At 48.0% G+C, this 20,712-nt stretch overlaps 4 protein-coding genes across 8 annotated transcripts in view; 2 read left to right on the top strand and 2 right to left on the bottom strand.

Moving 5' to 3' along the window:
* The window catches only part of LOC135977481 (deleted in malignant brain tumors 1 protein-like), a 723,293-nt gene that overhangs the window by 71,081 nt on the left and 631,500 nt on the right, over nucleotides 1-20,712 (bottom strand). The window lies entirely within an intron of this gene.
* LOC135977486 (olfactomedin-4-like) overlaps nucleotides 1-20,712 on the top strand; it is a 689,021-nt gene that overhangs the window by 337,803 nt on the left and 330,506 nt on the right. The gene's annotated exons all lie outside the window — the stretch shown is intronic.
* LOC112061359 (scavenger receptor cysteine-rich type 1 protein M130-like) overlaps nucleotides 1-20,712 on the top strand; it is a 737,202-nt gene that overhangs the window by 689,950 nt on the left and 26,540 nt on the right. The gene's annotated exons all lie outside the window — the stretch shown is intronic.
* LOC135977492 (uncharacterized) lies at nucleotides 18,105-20,023 on the bottom strand. Its single transcript, XM_065578772.1, has 2 exons — nucleotides 19,227-20,023; nucleotides 18,105-18,674 (listed from the first exon to the last, which is right to left on the bottom strand). Exons 1-2 carry the CDS (start codon nucleotides 19,765-19,767, stop codon nucleotides 18,205-18,207), a joined length of 1,011 nt encoding a protein of 336 aa, XP_065434844.1. The 5' UTR covers nucleotides 19,768-20,023; the 3' UTR covers nucleotides 18,105-18,204.

Genomic DNA, 20,712 nt, shown 5'->3' with positions numbered 1-20,712 from the left:
CACCTCTTGGTGATTTGCCTTACCTACAGGACCTTAAGAACATAATTTTCATTATAGATCTATAACTCCTTAAATATCATCTGTTCATGCATTCTGCAATGATCATGATGACTAGTGGTCTACTGGTTCTTGGTAGAGACCTTACATGGCACCCTTCAGAGAACTATGATTAAGGCTACATTTTAGTAATGGGTATTTTTAGTGAAAGTCACAGATAGGTCACAGGCAGTAAACAAAAGTTCATAGCCCATGACTTGTCCATGACTTTTACTATATACCCCTGACTAAAACTTGGGGGGAGGGGCATCTCCAGGGGTGCCGCAGGTGCTGGGGGGGCACGGCTCAGGGGGGCACTGCCGGTGCTTGGGGGGGCACTGCTGGTGGTGCTGGGGGGTGGTGTACTTAGGGGAGTTGCTGTGCATTCAGGGGGGGATGGTTGGTGGGGCTGGGGCAGGCTCCCTACCCAGCTCCTGAGCTCCACATGCTGTTGCCTCCGCTCCACCCCAAGCCCTAGTTCTGCAGCTCCCATTGGCTGGGAACCATGACCAATGGGAGCTGCAGGGGTGGTGCCTGCCAGCAGAGGCAGCATGTGGACATTGGAGCTGAGGGAGGGGACTCCCCCCTTCCAGGTAAGCACTGCACCAGACCTCAATCCCAAGTCCTGGTCCCCCCCCCCAACACCCCCCAATTCCTGCTACTGGGGGGCAGAGAAACCCGAGACAGCCCCAGCCCCTGCTGGTGCGCTTGGCCCGGGGGCTGCCTGGGCTGCTCAGGGGCCCCCGGGCCAGGCACACCAGTCACTTCAGAAGTCACAGAGATCACAGAAAGTCATGGAATCCATGACTTCTGTGACCTCTGTGACAAACCCGGAGTGTTAACTATGATGCATGTATCAGACCCAGGAAATCCCTGTGAAATACTATGCACCATTGGGCTCCTGGGTCACATCACCTCCTTGCTCCAGGCATTGTCACCTGGCATATGGGGGTCACAAAGCCACTCATTTTTGGCCTTGCTGCCCCTTGATCATCTGTCTTTATCAGGGCTCCTAGAAATCTGTTTGCCATGGAAAAATGCGGAAAAACACAGAATTTGCATTTTTACAGAGAATCTTTAGTTTTTACATTTTGTGAAAAAATAAAAACATTTACAGTGGACGGGGGTCAGATCAAATCATCAAAACTTCAGCTAATCAGGTGAATGTGTGTTGCTCGGGCTCAGCTTAAAAATTATAAATATACTTGTCATAACTATAAAGGGAAGGGTAACAGCTGTCCTGTGTACAGTACTATAAAATCCCTCCTGGCCAGAGACTCCAAAATCCTTTTCCCTGTAAAGGGTTAAGAAGCTCAGGTAACCTGGCTGGCATCTGACCTAAAGGACCAATAAGGGGACAAGATACTTTCAAATCTTGGAGGGGGGGAAGGCTTTTGTTTGTGTTCTTTGTTTGGGAGTGTGTTCGTTCTCGGGACTGAGAGGGACCAGACATCAATCCAGGTTCTCCACATCTTTCTAAACAAGTCTCTCCTATTTCAAACTTGTAAGTAAATAGCCAGGCAAGGCGTGTTAGTTTTCCTTTGTTTTTCTCAACTTGTAAATGTACCTTTTACTAGAGTGTTTATCTTTGTTTGCTGTACTTTGAACCTGAGACTAGAGGGGAGTCCTCTGAGCTCTTTAAGTTTGATTACCCTGTAAGGTTAATTTCCATACTGATTTTCCAGAGATGATTTTTACTTTTTTTCTTTAATTAAAAGCCTTCTTTTTAAGAACCTGATTGATTTTTCCTTGTTTTTAAGATCCAAGGGGTTTGGATCTTGATTCACCAGGAGTTGGTGGGAGGAAGGAGGGGGGATGGTTAATTTCTCCTTGTTTTAAGATCCAAGGGGTTTGGATCTGTACTCACCAGGGAATTGGTGAAAGGTTTCTCAGGGCTTCCCAGAGAGGGAAAAATTGGGAAATGGTGGCAGCAGAACCAGAGCTAAGCTGGTAGTTAAGCTTAGAAGTTTTCATGCAGGCCCCTACATTTGTACCCTAAAGTTCAAAGTGGGGATCCAGCCTTGACAATACTGTATCAATAAAACATTACGTTCAACTGATATATGTGTATATATATATATATATATATATATATATATATATATATATTGTGATTAGGGAAACTAAAGTTAGTGTTTCATTTTAATTATGGAGAAACATAGATTTTGAAAAAAAATAATCAGAGAATTTGGGGGAGGGGGGGTTATCATGGAAAACTAGGATCCCTGGTCATTATGAATGGGTATCCAGGACAAATCTGAGAGGTGCTGTGACACTATGAGTCAGGTTGCAATGTCACTTACTAAAATTTGGCCCAGTCACCCCTTTGACATTATGAAGGAGTGGACTGGCTGCATCTGAGAGGCACCCAACCCCATGTGCCAGGTCACAATTCCCGGAGCAGGGAGCTAGGCCCAGCCCCACAGGACTGGAACCACCACTGCAGGGTGAGTGTGGGGCGGGCTGGCTCTCTAACTCTGGGACTGCCACACTGCACCAGGCCAAGATTCGGGCTGCAGTGCTGGGGTGGAGGGTGCATAGAGGGGCAGGTCACAAGAAAAGCTGTTAAGAATGTTAAGACGTGCAGCAACCAGAATCCAGATGAGACTGACCTTGCCTAGCCAACAGGGAAAGTCCGCCTGCCTGAACAGGATTGGTGAGCATAGCATTGTATGCTTATCATTTGTATTCTGCTTGGTAATTGTTAATAAATAGAGGATAAGGATATTACTGTGTAAGGCTCTTTCACTGGTAACCCACAGAAGTTTACACCCAGAGCCCTAGGAATTGTGTAAGGGGGGTGTCTAAATCAAGAGGGTTACGCCTTGAGCCCTAGGAACTGGGTAAAGTGGAGTGTGTGAATAACAGTGTGTGAGAGTAATAGAGAATTTTGTGTGGGTAACACTGATAGATTCAATGCAGTGTTAAAGGTGGGGGCACATGCTGTCACGCGTACATGCAGATACACACCTATCTGGGAGTGGTAAAAAAATAAGTGGATAAACTCCCACACTAAACTCCGTATTCCCCAAATGAGATGTGGATAAACTCTGTTTATCCTGGTTTACTCCCAGCAACACAACTGAATGCAGGTGCCTAAGGATGGACTTGGAAGCATAATTAAGGCTGCTTTTTGAAAATCAGGCACTGAGCGTGTTCCTCACAGCTCTCGCTGGTGCCATCACCCAGACGGTATTTACCACTGGGTTAATTAACAACTGGTTGTTTATGGCAAGACTGGCAAGTGTGTCTGCCTGGTGAGCAGATCTTAGACTGTGTCACCACAAGATGTGGGGCAGTGGACAGTGCACCAGCCTGGTAGTCAGGAGACCTGCTTTCTACTCCAGGCTCTGTCACCCAGACCCTGTGTGGTCTTAACTTCACCTTTCTGTGCCTCAGTTTCCCTGTCTCCTTAAATGGGAAAACAGCTGAACAAAATGTTGAAATTTCCGGTAAAATTCAGACAGTTTTGAATTGAAAACCATAGAAAGGAAAAGTTTGGATATTTTCAGTTTGAAGCTAATGGAACATTGAAATCTCAGGTCAGCAGAGGAGTTGAAGTGTTGCCCTCTGTGTGTATTTTCCTCTGCGTCAATTACAGGGAAGGGAAGGGAAAGGAAGGGAAGGGTGGGCTGTCCCTGGCTGCCAGAGACACAGACACAAACCCCCCCAAAGCAATGTCATCAACATAACCTCTATGGAGTGTGAAAGGATGGGAGGTGGGGTGGAGGGTGGGAGAGAAGAAAGAGGAGGAGGGGGGAGGATAATGAGGAGAGGAGGGGAAGGGGAGTGCTGCCCAGCCACCCTGCAGGGAACCCTGCTAGCAGGTGCCCAGCTCCACAACGTATAAGGCCTGCACAGGACCCCTGTGTAATGATAATCCCAGCCAAGCAACTGCAATTTGCAATAGTCAGTGAGACAATCACCAGCCCCAAATCATTTCCCTCTGCTCAAAGACATTGGGGGTGAGCGGGGGCAGGGGGAGAAGGGGTGGGTGCAGTTGCTCTATTCGAAACTCCAGACAGACAGTCAGTCTTGTGCTGTGTGTCGACCTAGCACCAATGTTCATCACAGATAGGGTGACCAGATGTCCCGATTTTATAGGGACAGTCCCGATTTTGGGGTCTTTTTCTTATATAGGCTCCTATTACCCCCCTCCCCCCACCCACCCACTGTCCCGATTTTTCACATTTGCTGTCTGGTCACCCTAATCACAGAGCAACAGTTCACTCTGTGCAACATGCAGGTCAGCTGAGCCAAACACACGTTCTTCCAGTATGTCGGCACACTCACCGAGCAAGGAAAACCTCCTGGCCACTTGGGACAAAATTCAGTCAATAAACAGTAGAAACAGAGAGGAAAAAAAGTGTGAAATAAAAAAAAATCAAACATTTGAAAATAATAATAAAAAAAAACACACCATTATCTGTCTTTTTGAAATTTTGTCACAAGAAGAAAATTTCTTCCAAGTTTGCTGTTTTCAAACCAGCACTTTTGATGAAATTTTTTCACTAGAAAAGTATTTCATCAGCATTCCCCTGACATGCTCGGCTCTTGCAGAAGTTAATACATTTCTGACTATCAATGAAAATTTATTACACGGGCTCTTTGGCGCATACAGGAAACACACACAGACCCACAGATCTGGAGAGATTTGTCCCAAGATGCATGGTTAAAAAAAGTGTCCCAACATCCTCTCATTTGAGAGACAGAGATTAATCCTTTCAAAAGCCAGATGTGACTATTGAAACCACAGTAGGCAGCCCCTCATTTGTAGGAGACTCATACTCCTCCTTTCCTTTCCTGACTGTAAACTGTGCTATAAGCTCCATCTCTTACAAAACCATCATTATAAGAGGCAACAGCAGCTGAGAATCACACATGTGCACTCACAGAAAACATACAGTTCTAATCAAAACTGTGAAACATTGGCTAGGAGCTGTGGAGTGTTTTCTCTCTTGCACTCATACACTTTTACACTATGAGTTTGCAGGCCAGATACTACCTTTTATTGTATATTTGTACAGTGCTCAATATGCAGTGAGGCCCTAATCCTGACTGGGGTTGTTGCCCCTTTTCGACCCCAGCAGCTAGTCAAAGTTTGGGGCTCTGGCAACATTCCAGCTGGAAGCAGAAATTGATGGAGTCTGGTATGGTGCAATCTTGGTTGTTTACCAGGAACATACAAAGCCCTGCTACTCGGAACCCCGGAGGGACTAAGAACAAAAGGAGCCGTTTCTTAGCTTACAGCCCCAAAGCTTCTTTAGCCAATAGACCCAAACGCTCCCTGTTGCAGGGGGATCTGCCCTTTAAGGGCCTGCAGAGCCAGGGAGCAGCAAGCCCTGGCCTAAGGAGAAGCCCAGCAGGCAGGTGTTGGGAACCAGCTGATCCAGCTAAGCAGCAGCTAATGAGTGGCTCTGGTTTCCCCAGCTGGAAGATGTAAATAAGGACCCAGCCCTGGGGAGGAGGAAAGATAAACATGTCTCAGCAGGAGCAGCAGGTAACAGGGCAGGGCCCTGTACCCCCTGAGGCTAAGGGAGGGCTGTGACCCTTGAGCTATTGGGGATAGAGGACCCTGCAGTATCAGGTCAGGACTATCCTTTGTGTTAATTTTCCATACACCTTGTCTTTGTGTGGCAGAGGAATAACAGAGGCGGCTAAAGCAGAGTTGGGTGGGACTCGTTCTGCCCCCAGGCTGGTGGACAGGCCCAGCGAACGGGTGGAGAATGCCGGCTGTGTCTGCCACTGCCCAGGAAACCATGGATCTTGAATCCCCTCTACAATGGAGGGGGAGCAACTGTAGCTACAACATCAGCAGCTGCAGCAGATTGTGACCCAGCAGCAGCAGTTACACCAGCAGCTTCAGCTACAACAACAACCGTGCCAGCAAAAGCAGCAGGGAGCAGCAGCGGTTTATGCTTCGCCTATTAACCCCAGAGACTTGAAGCCCACAGATGGGTGTGGGACTGTGGTTACCTGCGTGGGATGGAGGAGTCCTTGCCAAAATGGGGACAGAAGATGTTCTTGAGGTCTTGCTACAGACTTTTGAGCAGTTGGCCAGGACATACCATTGGCCCGGGGAGGAGTGGGCCACTAAGATTGTGCCCTACTCAACAGGAGAGCCCAGGCAGCATATCATGCCCTGGGGATTGAGATGGCAAAGGGCTATGGGACACTCAAGCCCCTCTACTAGCCTGCCTAGGACTTACTGAAGAGGTCTATTGTCAGCCATTCCAACATGAACCATTTGCTGTAGATCCCCGACCAAGGGCCGAAGCACAAAAATTCCAGGATTTGTGATCTCTCTGGCTGAAATCAGAGACTTATTTGCCAGTGGAAATGGTGATTTTAGAACAGTTTTGGCAAAGAACCCTGGCGTGGCCCAAAGACTGGGTTGGCTGACACAGGGTGACTTGCTGAAGGAGGCAGTTTGCCTCGTAGAGAACTTTCTGGAGATTGAATTGGAGTGTGAGCCTCTGGGAAACCTTGGCAATCAAACATCCATAGCTCAGCTCCAATGGGGAAGGGGGCCCAGGCCCCAAGAAACCCCTTGGGAATGGTCTCATGGGCTATGGAGTGTACCCCTGCTACTCCAAGGGACTGGAAGCTGAAGGAATTCCAGCTAGAAGAAATGATGGGGTCTAAATTAACTGTTACCGCTCAAGAAAGAGATTTAATCATTGTGGATAGTTTTCTGAAAATATCCACTCAATATGCAGCAACCGTCAAAAAAGCAAACAATGTTGGGAATCATTAAGAAAGCGATAGATAATAAGACAGAAAATATCATAGTGCCTCTATATAAATCCATGGTAAACCCACATCTTGAATACTGTGTGCACATGAGGTCACCCCATCTCAAAAAAGATATATGGGAAAAGATTCAGAAAAGGGCAACAAAAGTGATTGGGGTATGGAATGGCTGCCGTGTGAGGAGAGATTAATAGGACTGGAACTTTTCAGCTTGGAAAAGAGATGACTAAGGGGGGATATGGTAGAGGTCTATGAAAACATGACTGCTGTGGAGAAAGTAAATAAGGAAGTGTAATTTATTTTCTCCTTCTCATAATACAAGAACTAGGGGTCACCAAATGAAATTAATAGGCAGCAGGTTTAAAACAAACAAAAGGAAGTATTTCTTCACACAATGCACAATCAACCTGTGGAACTCTTTGCAAGAGGATGTTGTGAAGTCCAAGACTATAACAGGGTTAAAAAAAGAACTAGATAAATTCATGGAGGATAGGTCCATCAGTGGCTATTAGCCAGGATGGGCAGGGATGGTGTCTTTAGCCTCTGTTTGTCAGAAGCTGGGAATGGGCAACAGGGATGGATCACTTGATGCTTACCTGTTCTGTTCTAATGTTCTTAGATGTTCATACAAGAGCGCTTAATAACTACCAGATCTCTACAGGGGCAGAATTGGTCTATGTAGAGTGTATTCATCGGGACGTTTGGCCCTACCCTGTGGCTAAAGTAAGGTTAAAAGTATGGGGCAGCAGGTTGAAATGTGAGTTATGATGGCCTGACACCTAGCCTACCCAGTTTTATTGGGCTGGGACTGGGGACATGTTGGGACCTGTAACCAGTCTTGTGTGGGTAACTGGGAAGCCAAGGAAAGATTAAGCTAAAATAAATTTTCCCCTTTACTGACTCTGAGCTGTTCAGTTTCAAACCAAAGTCCGGCCAGGAGCAGGGTCAGGCCTGAAGGGTCAGAGCGCAGTGCTCCAAACTACACTGCACCCTGACCCTTCAGGCCTGACACTGTTCCCAACAGCACTTTGTTCTGGAACTGAACAGGTCAGGGTGAGAAATGAGGAACAGCCTCCTCCTAGGGAGAACCCACTGGTCTTAGACGAGGGACCCAACTTCATCCAGCGTCAGAGGGAGGAGCCAGTCTTGAGTCTTCTGTGAGGCTGGTTAACTTGGGAAAAATAGTTGTTGGCTGATCCTGACCAGGACACCCATTACCTTATTTGGAACTAAAAGGGGATCTCTTGGTGAGGGTGACCTGAGACAAACAAACCAGGGCCCGCCAAACCCAGCTCATGGTACCTAAGTTGTATCAGAAGGAAGTGTTAAAACTGGTCCAAGATGTATCGTAGTCCTGTCACTTGGGAGTGAAGAAGACCCAAGAGAGGAATCTGGCCCAGTTCTTTTGGCCCTGGGTTTATCGCAACATCAAAGATTATTGTGCATCCTATCCAGAATGCCAACAGGTGGCCCCAGAGCCAGCCAAAGTCCTCTTCCATTGGTGAGTAGCCTTTTGCCACAATTGGAGTAGACCTCTTGTGGTCCCTGGAACCAAATTCAAACCACTGTCAGTTTACTTTGGTGATTGTTGATTATGCCACTTGGTAACCCGAGCTATAGCCCTGCACTCAGCCATGTCACAGACAATAGCTACTCAATTAATGAAAGTGTTTGCAATAGTTGGGTTTCCAAGAGTTCTTCTGACAGAACAGGGCACAGCCTTCATGTCCCAGTTAATACCTCACTTTGGTGGTCTCCTGAAAATTTACTCAGTTAAAACCTCTGTCACCCCAAACAGATGGCCTGGTAGAGTGTCTTAACCATCGATTAAAGGAGATGTTGCAAAAATTTGTAAGTGTAACCCTTCTGCCCATCAGAGTTGGCAGCAACAAGGGCCGGGTTCAGTATCTAGGGGTTCCGTTTCAATAACACAATGCAAAACCGGCTCGAGCCCCCACCCAGTGACCTGGGACAATTACATACCACCCGCCTGGGCACCTCTAAGAGGCAATACTTCCCCTCTCGTAAGCACAGAGTCTGAGTGTAGCAAAGCCTTTTAATAAAGGAGGGAACATTGTGACATTATGTTGGGGAAATATCACAAACAGGATTCATAATATAAACTATGAGCAAAAGACCCACCCCCAAGTAAGTTTGTTAGTGTCCTTTTCCCCTCAGGGTCTTAAGTCCAACAACCCAACAGTCACCCCCACCCACAGTTTCTGTCCTTGGTCAGTGCAGCCTCCCGAGTTCAGAAGTTTATTTGCAGAGTTTATCTCCCAGCCTGGATGGAAGCGGGGGGGAGGTATGGGTGGCAGCTTACATGCTCCACTGCTCGGGTAGAAGGCCGATTGCCACGCCTCTCCATGGGGTTCTGCTACAGTCTTCACCACCAGCCACTCCTCTCAGCCAGCCGTCCTGCTGGCCACTCCTCTCCTCAAGCTGTCCTGCTAGCCATGCCTCTGCACACCTCTCTACTAGCTGCTCACCAAGATTTTTTCAGCCCCCCCCCAACACACCTCTCAGTGATGTCAGCTCTTTAGTAACTTTAACAATTTAAGCTGTTAGTAGATGGACCCCAGTGTTAGCACACTCAAAACCACTTGCCCAAAGTAGATCTAATGCTTAGACCTAGGAATCAGTGATTTCAGCTCTACAGCATGTAACAAGACTCCTAATAGAATCAAAATTAGCTCTTTTATTACCCAGCAGAGAAAGAAAGGGGTGGGGGGAGAAAATGACTCATCATTACACAGACTGCACATGTCTATCTTCATTTTTTTTTCTCAGTTCACTGGGCTTTGAACCCCATGTCCCTTGCCTATCGAGTGCTACTTAGTTGAGGTTGAATCCCTCTGTCATAAAATGCCAAGTACAGTTCTACTGTCCTTGATTCACATAACCAGGATAACAACACTTTCATTTTCCACAGCTCACCACCAGATGTCAGGGTAGAGCTCATTCTGACTCTGTTTACATAAGTAAGGAATCCCAGAATTGGGACAAAAAAGCCCCTGCATGTGTAGCTCTCAATCCAGGAGGACCCACAATCCTCCACCTCCTTTTCACCCTTTGAATTGTTGCACAGCATGTAGTGATACAGCTGTGGTGCTGAAAAAGCGCTTGTGTAGCTGCATTATACTGAAGGGAGAGAGCTCCCCCATCAACATAATAAAACCAGCTCAAACAGCGGTGGTAGCTATGCCAGCGGGAGACATGAGTGACATGAGCGCTTATGCCAGCAAATCTTATGTCACTCGGGGGCGGTGTGTTTTTTCACACCCCCGAGCAACAAAAGCTTAGCCAACATAGGTGCGAGTGTAGACATGGCCTTAGATCAGAGGTTCTCAAACTGGGGATCAGGACCCCTCAGGGACAGGGCCACCCCCACCCATACGCAAAGTATGCTGCTGCGTAGGACACCAGCAAATTTGGTGCCCCAAATTTCCTGGTGCCTTATGCAGCTGCGTACTGCTCCAGCCCTTGCTCTGCCTCTTCCACATGGCCCCTGCCCTACTCCGCCTCAGCCCCACCTCTTTCCACCCCTGCTCCACCCCAGCCCTGCCCCCACTCCAGCTAGCCCCTCCCCTGAGGACTGCTGCAGTGGTCGGGCTCCCTGCACTCACCAGCGGTGATAAGTAGAGCAACCCGGCCCCAGCCTGCTCCACTCCCCTGGCTCCCAACTGCACCGCCAGTGAGTGCTGGGGGACGGTTCCCTTCTGCCCGCCAAGCCTGGGAGCCAGGGGAGCAGAGCAGGCTGGGACCGGGTCACTCCACTTCTCGCAGGAAGTGGCCAGTACTCCCCCCCCCACAGAGGCATGGGGCCAGCTCCCGCTCCTCCCTCCCCCCCCCCCGTGGAGGCCTGGGGCCCCCCACAGCCCCCCCACGGGGGGGATGCATAGGGCAACAAAATGACTAGGGACAGCCCTGCTCAGGGGGTCATGAGATTATTACATGGGGGGGTCACGAGCTGTCAAACTCTACCCCAAACTCCGGAAAGAGTGACATTGTCTGAGGGAAGGCATTTATAATGGTGTTAAATATATAAAAAAGTGTTTTTAATTTATAAAGAGGGTCACACTCAGAGGCTTGCTATGTGAAAGCAGTCACTAGTAAATAAGTTTGAGAGACACTGCCTTAGACAATATAATGGTCTATTCCACCACCTGGGCGGAGCACCTCCATCGTGTTGATGACGTACTCCAGTCCCTTTGAGCTGTGAGTCTCCCAGCCAGCCCAGCCAAATGCCAGACTGGCTGCACAGAGACAAAGTACCTCGGCTACACACTGGGAAATGGGAGGATTTAATTCTTAATATAGAAGGTAAAGGCCCTCATAGAATGTCCTGTCCCCACCACAAAGTGGCAAATACAAACTTTCCAGGGGTTGGCTAGGAGCCACCAGTGCTTCATATCCCCACATTTTTATGATTTCAGCCCCAATGGCATAGTTACTGTGCAGCCAGGCACCCAGAAAGATGCAGTGAACCTCTGCATGTGCGGATGCATATGGCAAAATAAAGCAAATTCTCTGCAGTGCCCCGGCATTTCACTGCCCAGACTTTAATAAAGAGTTCATCTTACAAATGGGTGCATTGGAATGGGGCCTGGGGGCTACGCTCCCACAGGAATTGAAGGACAGAGACCAGCCCATTTTGCCCTTGAGAAAGAAGTTGCTGTCCCGAGAACAAAAACACAGTCATTGAGAAAGAATGCCTCGCGATAAAGTGGGCTGTCAAGGCCCTTAGATACTATTTACTTGTACTACTTATACCAAGTATTTTGCTCTCATCTTAGAACGAACCCCTTTAAACTGTCCACATGCTATGAGAGACAAACCCCAGGTTGGCCCAGTGATACCTGGCTCTGCATCCTGATGTGTTTACACTTTGCCATCGAGCCAGTGCCACACATACAGGGGTACTGGCACAAACTGTAGAGTGCTGGGGGGTGAGAGCCATTCAACCCAACTGTAAACCTGGTATATGATGGAAACCACTTCAAGCCAGGGACTGCAGCAGCACCCCAAGCACCCTAGTTCTAGCACCTATTCACACATATGAATAAGGACTTTTATTCTCAAGATGGGGAAAGGGCTAGTAATACACTTTGTCTTAGTTGGGGGCTTACGCTTACTGTTATGTTAACTGAAAGGTGACTTCATACTTCTCAGTCTCCCTGGGGTTTTAACTCAACCCATGATAAGGTTTCACCCAGCTCATATTAGGGGCCTTCAGAACACGATACTAGTATAAATAATAATAAATATTGTGACGGGTTGGATCCCAGAAAACCCGTTGGGAAATGCCAACTGATCTGCTTTGACTACCTCTGAGCCTGTTTCCCCTGCCAGCTTGGGACTTCAGAACACTGCCTGGTTTGAGCCAGACACACTTGCCTGCTACAAACCCACACCCAGATCTGAAAAACGTCCCCTAAACGCTGCAGGCTAAACTGAAAACAGCTTAAGAAGTGTTCCTGTCTCCAACACTCAGATGCCCAGCTCCCAATGAGGTCCAACACCCAAATAAATCCATTTTACCCTGTATAAAGCTTATACAGGGTAAACTTATAAATTGTTCGCCCTCTATAACACTGATAGGGAGATATGCACAGCTGTTTGCCTCCCCCCCGGGGTGTTAATACATACTCTGGGATAATTAATAAGTAGAAAGTGATTTTATTAAACACAAAAAGTAGGATTTAAGTGGTTCCAAGTAATAACAGATAGAACAAAGTGAATTACCAAGCAAAATAAAATAAAACACGCAAGTCTAAACCTAATACAGTAAGAAAGTGATTAATGATGAAATCTCACCCTGAGAGATGTTCCAGTAGGTTTCTTTTACAGACTAGCCTCCTTCTAATCTGGGTCCAGCAATCACTCACAGCCCTGTGGTTACTGTCCTTTGTTCCAGTTTCTTTCGGGTATCCTTTGGGGGTGGAGAGGCTATCTCTTGAGCCAGCTGAAGACAAAATGGAGGAATTTCCCAGGGGCTTAAATAGACTTTCTGTTGTGGGTGGAGATCCCCTCCTCTCTCCTATCCAGAATTCAGCTCCAAGATGGAGTTTTGGAGTCACATGGGCAAGTCACATGGCCATGCATGACTGAGTTCCTTACCAGCTAGGCTACATTCTGGGAAAGCTCAGAAGTGGATTGACATCTCCAAGTTCATTGTTAGCTTAAGTGTTTCTTGACTGGGCACTTACTGAGAATAGTCTTTCCTCAGGAAGCTGACCAAGTGCTTCACTGAGGCTACTTAAAATTAAAGAAGTACATAGCCAATATTCATAACTTCGAATACAAAAATGATACATGCATATAAATAGGATGAATATATTCAGTAGATCATAACCTTTACAGAGATATGTTACATGGCATATGTAGCATAAAACATATTCTAGTTATGTCATATTTACATTCATAAACATATTCCCATAAAGCCTTATGAGGTGCTACATCACAAATATATTGCCTTATTTTATAGGGCTATGGATATTCTATACCTCAGACTCTCTGGCCTATCTCATCCCGTTGAGGAGCAGACACAACACTTTGGGACCAATCACGCACCACAAATAGTGAATCGCTAGTAGTCAATGTGAACAGTTTGCAAACATTCCTTGGGCTGAGAATAACTAAAAGACATTTTTATGAACTGGAGCAGGTGAGTAAACTATACAAAAAACAAAACTCACCACATTTTTGGTTTGATGACTAATGTTCAGCAAGATCTATTGCATACCCAGCTTGGTGAAGAACTTAGATTATGTAAATAGTTAGATTGATGCCCTTTCAATGGACTGGTTCAGAAAGCATGTGAACAGTTGTAAACCAATAAGGGAGAATATTGGCCCTTCGGTCAGGTTGATAGAGGTATTTAGGCATTGCTATGTTCAGCACTGCAAGGCCTAAAGCTATGTCTATATTGCAGGCTTGCCGTGTGTTATTCCCATCTCCCCTCCCCCTCCATCCACACTCAAATCTCTTGAACATGTGTCTAGGAGCACATTGAATCTGTGACAGTGTGGATGAAAGGGGGCGTGGGGCATAGTTTTACTTAAGCCTTGACCTTACCTCTCACCCTGACCTCATGTTGAGATAGTCCTCCAATGCCATTCCCACATTTCCCTGTGCCTGTATTTTCCTGCCCTTCTACTCTCACTTCCTACTCACTCTTTATGCACCAGAAGCTACCTGATGGTTTAGAGACCCTTGATTGGCATTTAACCCTTAATTTTCTCTCAGTTCTGCACAGCTTAGTCTGGCTCTGCCAAGCAGGCTAGGAGATGCCAACCCTGACAGCTGGCAGGATTGATGGGCTAGAGCATATTGGTTTTTCAACTGTGGAGCTCCCCTCCGTGGAAAGTGGGCCACAGTGGGGTTAACAGGCAGCCTCAAGGACCTGACTGGTTGGTGAAAGCTCCTCTCACTGGCTGGGTGTCCAGCTTCAGCTCCTGCTGCTTGTAAGGGTCCTTTGACTAGAACCCAGGTCTGCAGAGCCTGGGACAGCTGATATTCCCACAACACCATGGAGAGACCATGCAGTGCCACTGCCAGGGAGCACTGTGGAGAGTACGTGCCGCAGGAAGTACCGCCCAAGGGACCCAGAGTGACGGTACCCTGAGGCCCTCTGATTGACCAAGTACCCTATTTAACCCTGGAGTGTGCCCCAGGAAGGACATTGGGCCTGCTGTGACTCAAGACCTCACCTTGCTTCCTGATCTCCGGCCTCTGACTCTGGTCTGACTCTGACCCTGGCTCTTGCCTCCTGATTCCAGCCTGGTACTACCTCTGATCTCCAATCTCCGAGCCTGTCCTGACTTTGACCCCAACTCTTGCTTATTGAACCCTGTTCTAGTCATTCCTCTGACCCTGCTCACCAACTACCGTCCCTGATGTGTGGACCCCAGCCCAGTGGTGACCGCTTGGCCAGAGTACCTATGCACCAGTTTCTTACAGTTTTCCCAGACCTACTTACACAACATTCTGCAGGAGCCCTGTTAGGGTTCCCCCCCCATACTCTGAACTCTGGGGTACAGATGTGGGGACCCACATGAAAGACCCCCTGAGCTTATATTCTATCAGCTTAGGTTAAAAAATTCCCCAAGGCACAAATTCCTTTCCTTGTCCTTGGACAGTATTGCTGCCACCACCATGTGATTTACACAAAAATTCAGGGAAGGGTCACTTGGAATAGGGATCCCGCCAAAATATCCCCCCAAGCCTCTTCACCCCCTTTCCTGGGGAGGCTTGAGAATAATATACCAACCAATTGCCTTAGCAATGTGAGCACAGACCAGACCCTTTGTCTTCAGGACACTAAAAACCAATCAGGTTCTTAAAAGAATAACTTTATTTATAAAGAAAAAAATAAAAGAATCACACCTGCAAAATCAGGATGGAAGGTAACTTTACAGGGTAAATAAAAGATTTAAAACACAGAGGATTCCCCTCTGGCTCAGCTTCACAGTTACAAAAACACATTAGCTTTCGTCCAGTCTTTTGGGCTTCCCCAGTATTCCCATAGTTACTGAAAACTAATATTAATGATTCAGAGAGCTTCTCGGCCACTTCTTTTTAAACTCTTCATTGCAAGTTATCCAGACCTGCTGATTTTAAAATGTCTAACAGTAGCTGCTGTTTAACATTCTCCTGGGTTTCCTCATCATCCTTATCCTCCTGTGATATGACCACATCATCTGACTTTGTCCCAAATACAGAATAAAAATTTATCGTGAACACTTCTGTTTTCTCTGCATTGCTACTGATAAGTCGACCGTTTCCATCTAGTAATGGACTGATACCATTTTTAGGATTATTTTTGTTGCTACTATACTTTACATATTCCATCTAGTTGTCCTTAATTCTGACAGCTATGGAGTTCTCCTTGTAATCCTTTGCTTTGTCTACAATTACTGACTACATTCTCTTCACATAACCTGTCTTCCACTCTCCTCTCTCTCTCTCTCTCTCTCTCTCGATAGATAGATAGATAGATAGATAGATATAGATATATAGAAATTTTCATTTTTATAGCAGCCTTTACTTCCCCTCCAAGCCAGGTTGGTTTATTTTTAACTAGTACAGCCTGCTTCTTTCTTCTTTAAACCCCCTGCTGAAAAAGCAGGAGATGGATTAATTGTTATTATTAATAATCAAATTGTTATTACATTTATAATATTGTAGCACACAAATGCCCATTCAGGTCACAGATACAGACAAACTCCTAATTCCATAAAGCTGATAGTCTAAGGGTATGTCTACACTACGAAATTAGTTCGAATTTATAGAAGCCGGTTTTATTGAAATCGGTTGTATACAGCCGATTGTGTATGTCCACACATAAAATGCTCTAGGTGCTCTAGTCGGCAGACCGCGTCCACAGTACGAGGCTAGCGTCGACTTCCGGAGCATTGCACTATGGGTAGCTATCCCACAGCTATCCCACAGTTCCCGCAGTCTCCGCCGCCCCTTGGAATTCTGGGTTGAGATCCCAATGCCCGGATGATGCAAAACAGTGTCGCGGGCGGTTCTGGGTACATGTCGTCAGGCCCCTCCCTCCCCCGTCACAGCAACGGCAGACAATAGATTCGTGCCTTTTTATCTGGGTTACCTGTGCAGACAACATGGAGCCCGCTCAGCACAGCTGAGCTCACCGTCACCATATGTCCTCTTGGTGCCGGCAGACGTGGGACTGCATTGCTACACAGCAGCAGCTGCTAACTGCCTTTTGGCGGTAGACGGTGCAGTAGACTGGTAGCCTTCATCGGCGATCTGGGTGCTGGCAGCCGTGGGGCTTGCCTTTTGGCAGTAAATGGTGTATTATGACTGTTAGCCGGCCTATTACAAGTCGGGTCATCGCACGTTAGCAGAGTCTTCCCCGAGCAGCCGATTGTGCAATAGGCCTGAAGACCATTGTCCTGGAGTATATGCAGAGCCAGAACATGCCAAGGCGAAACCCGGACCAGGCGAGGAGGCGATTGCAGCGCGGCGACGAGAGTGATGAGGAAATTGACATGGCCATAGACCTCTCACAAGGCACAGGCCCCAGCAATGTGGAAATCATGGTGTTACTGGGGCAGGTTGATACCGTGGAACGCCGATTATGGCCCGGGAAACAAGCACAGACTGGTGGGACCGCATCGTGCTGCAGGTATGGGACGATTCCCAGTGGCTGCGAAACTTTCGCATGCGTAAGGGCACTTTCATGGAACTTTGTGACTTGCTTTCCCCTGCCCTGAAACGCCAGGATACCAAGATGAGAGCAGCCCTCACAGTTGAGAAGCGAGTGGCGATAGCCCTGTGGAAGCTTGCAACGCCAGACAGCTACCGGTCAGTCGGGAATCAATTTGGAGTGGGCAAATCTACTGTGGGGGCTGCTGTGATCCAATTTGCCAGGGCAATGAAAGACCTGGTGATAGCAAGGGTAGTGACTCTGGGCAACGTGCAGTCAATAGTGGATGGTTTTGCTGAAATGGGATTCCCAAACTGTGGCGGGGCCATAGACGGAACCCATATCCCTATCTTGTCACCGGAGCACCAAGCCACCGACTACGTAAACCGCAAGGGGTACTTTTCAATGCTGCTGCAAGCCCTGGTGGATCACAAGGGACGTTTCACCAACATCAACGTGGGATGGCCGGGAAAGGTACATGATGCTCGCGTCTTCAGGAACTCTGCTCTGTTTCGAAAGCTGGAGGAAGGGACTTTCTTCCCGGACCAGAAAGTGACCATTGGGGATGTTGAAATGCCTATCGTGATCCTTGGGGACCCAGCCTACCCCTTAATGCCATGGCTCATGAAGCCGTACACAGGCAGCCTGGACAGGAGTCAGGACCTGTTCAACTACAGGCTGAGCAAGTGCCGAATGGTGGTGGAATGTGCATTTGGACGTTTAAAAGCGCGCTGGCGCAGTTTACTGACTCGCTCAGACCTCAGCGAAAAGAATATCCCCATTGTTATTGCTGCTTGCTGTGCGCTCCACAATATCTGTGAGAGTAAGGGGGAGACCTTTATGGCGGGGTGGGAGGTTGAGGCAACTCGCCTGGCCGCTGATTACGCGCAGCCAGACACCAGGGCGGTTAGAGGAGCACAGCAGGGCGCGGTGCGCATCAGAGAAGCTTTTAAACGAGTTTTGTGACTGGCCAGGCTACTGTGTGAAACTTCTGTTTGTTTCTCCTTGATGAACCCTCCAACCCCCCCACCCCGACCCGGTTCACTCTACTTCCCTGTAAACCAACCACCCCACCCCACCCTCCCCTCCCCTCCCGCTTGCAGAGGCAATAAAGTCATTGTTTTTTCACATTCATGCATTCTTTATTAGTTCCTTACAGAGGTAGGGGGATAATTGCCAAGGTAGCTGGGATGGGTGGGGGAGGAGGGATGGAAAAGGACATACTGCATTTTAAAACTTTAACTCTTATTGAAGCCCAGCCTTCTGATGCTTGGGCGATCATCTGGGGTGGAGTGACTGGGTGGACGGAGGCCCCCCCACCGTGTTCTTGGGCGTCTGGGTGAGGAGGCTATGGAACTTGGGGAGGAGGGCTGTTGGTTACACAGGGGCTGTAGCGGCGGTCTCTGCTCCTGCTGCCTTTCCTGCAACTCAACCATACGCTCGAGCATATCACTTTGATGCTCCAGCAGACGGAGCATTGCCTCTTGCCGTCTGTCTGCAAGCTGACGCCACCTATCGTCTTCAGCCTGCCACCTCTCCTCTCGTTCATGTTGGGCTTTTCTCATCTCCGACATTGACTGCCTCCACGCATTCTGCTGTGCTCTATCAGCGTGGGAGGACATCTGCAGCTCCGTGAACATCTCGTCCCTCGTCTTACGTTTTCTCTTTCTAATGTTCACGAGCCTCTGCGAAGGAGAAACATTTGCAGCTGGTGGAGGAGAAGGGAGAGGTGGTTAAAAAAGACACATTTTAGGGAACAATGGGTACACTCTTTCATTACAAGGTCGCATATTTCGGCTTGCAGGCAGCCATCGTAGGCCACAGTGTTTTGGCTATTTTAACCTTCTTAGCATGCGGGAAAGGTTGCAAACAGCAGCGCATTTCCCATATCAAGGATGAATTGGGTTGTCCATTTAAAATGGGGTTTCAATGTAAAAGGAGGGGGCTGCGGTTTCCCGGTTAACATGCGGCACAAACACAAGTAAAGCCCCCCCCCCCCCACACACACACACACACGATTCTCTGGGATGATCACTTCACCCCTCCCCCCCACCGCGTGGTTAACAGCGGGGAACATTTCTGGTCAGAATAGCAGGAACGGGCGCCTCTGAATGTCCCCCTTAATAAAATCACCCCATTTCAACCAGGAGAGCTTTCTGGAGATGTCCCTGGAGGATTTCCGCTCCATCCCCATACACGTTAACAGACTTGCTTGCTTTTTTTTTGTAATGTTTACAAATATTTACAAAGTTACACTCACCAGAGGTCTCCTGTGTGCCCTGAGGGTCTTGGGTGAGTTCGGGGGTTACTGGTTCCAGGTCCAGGGTCACAAACATATCCTGGCTGTTGGGGAAAACGGTTTCTCCGCTTCCTTGCCGCTGTGAGCTACCTACAGTACCTCCATCGTCATCTTCCTCGTTCCCCGAACCGTCTTCCCTGTGTGTTTCTCCAGTGAGAGAGTCATAGCACACGGTTGGGGTAGTGGTGGCTGCACCCCCTAGGATCGCATGCAGCTCCGCGTAGTAGCGGCAAGTTTGCGGCTCTGCCCCGGACCTTCCGTTTGCTTCTCTGGCTTTGTGGTAGGCTTGCCGTAGCTCCTTAATTTTCACGCGGCACTGCTGTGTGTCCCTGTTATGGCCTCGGTCCTTCATGGCCTTGGAGATCTTTTCTAATACTTTTCCATTTCTTTTACTGCTACGGAGTTCAGCTATCACTGCTTCATCTCCCCATATGGCGAGCAGATCTCGTACCTCCCGTTCGGTCCATGCTGGAGCTCTTTTGCGATCCTGGGAGGACTCCATGACGGTTACCTGTGCTGATGAGCTCTGCGTGGTCACCTGTGCTCTCCACGCTGGGCAAACAGGAAATGAAATTCAAACCTTCGCGGGTCTTTTCCTGTCTACCTGGTCAGTGCATCTGAGTTGAGAGCGCTGTCCAGAGCGGTCACAATGAAGCACTGTGGGATAGCACCCGGAGGCCAATAACATCGAATTCCGTCCACACTACCCCAATTCCGACCCGCAAAGGCCGGTTTTATCGCTAATCCCCTCGTCGGAGGTGGTGTAAAGAAATCGGTTTAAAGGGCCCTTTAAGTCGAAAGAAAGGGCCTCGTTGTGTGGACGTGTCCAGGCTTAATTCGGTTTAACGCTGCTAAAGTCGACCTAAACCCGTAGTGTAGACCAGGCCTCAAAGGCTCAAGAACAGATGCAGGACTGGATATAGGAGAAATAACATATAACCAAATTCACATGTTGATGATTGGTGCAATTTCCTGTTTTGTTACTACTGTTTCTTCAAGTAGGGGGAGGGCTGAGTGAGGGGGAATGGCGGGATTGGGGTGGGGAGGTTGGTAAAAATAAGGAGAGGGAAGGAAGGGGAAGAGGCACAGCTACGCCTCCTCACTTGCCAAGCTAGTCACTGTCAAGTGTTTTTCTGGAATCACAACAGAGCAGAGTCTCGAGGAGGGATTCGAAGGAGGATCAGGTGTTCGCTGCACAGATTTTCTCAGGGAGTTTTCTCCATACAGAAAGGGCAGCATGGGAGAAAATGCAAAACTAAAGAGTTAAAGACATTTATCTTAACCCGAGTATTTGTAACAGTTCTCTTTAGGAAGAGCCTGAGGTAGGTGTGGTGTCAGCCAGTCTTTATTCTGTGTTATATGCCCCTTGCCTTGTGCTTGTTCCTTGAATTGTCTGTGTCCCAAGAATCAAGTAAACTTATTTCCAAGGCGTCTTCCCCCTACTGAC

Source organism: Chrysemys picta, unplaced genomic scaffold (assembly GCF_011386835.1).
Source record: "Chrysemys picta bellii isolate R12L10 unplaced genomic scaffold, ASM1138683v2 scaf1, whole genome shotgun sequence".
Lineage (NCBI taxonomy): Eukaryota > Metazoa > Chordata > Testudines > Emydidae > Chrysemys > Chrysemys picta.
The sequence above is the reverse complement of the archived record's forward strand: the minus strand, read 5'-3'. Positions and strand labels throughout refer to the sequence as shown.

Bases quoted from the DNA above. Each gene is read 5' to 3' on its own strand.
- LOC135977492 (XM_065578772.1), bottom strand. From the start codon at position 19,767: ATGGAGTCCTCCCAGGATCGCAAAAGAGCTCCAGCATGGACCGAACGG. The intron at 18,675-19,226 runs GTGAGTGTAACT...CTCCTCCACCAG, and splicing joins GGGCACACAGGAGACCTCTG to CTGCAAATGTTTCTCCTTCG.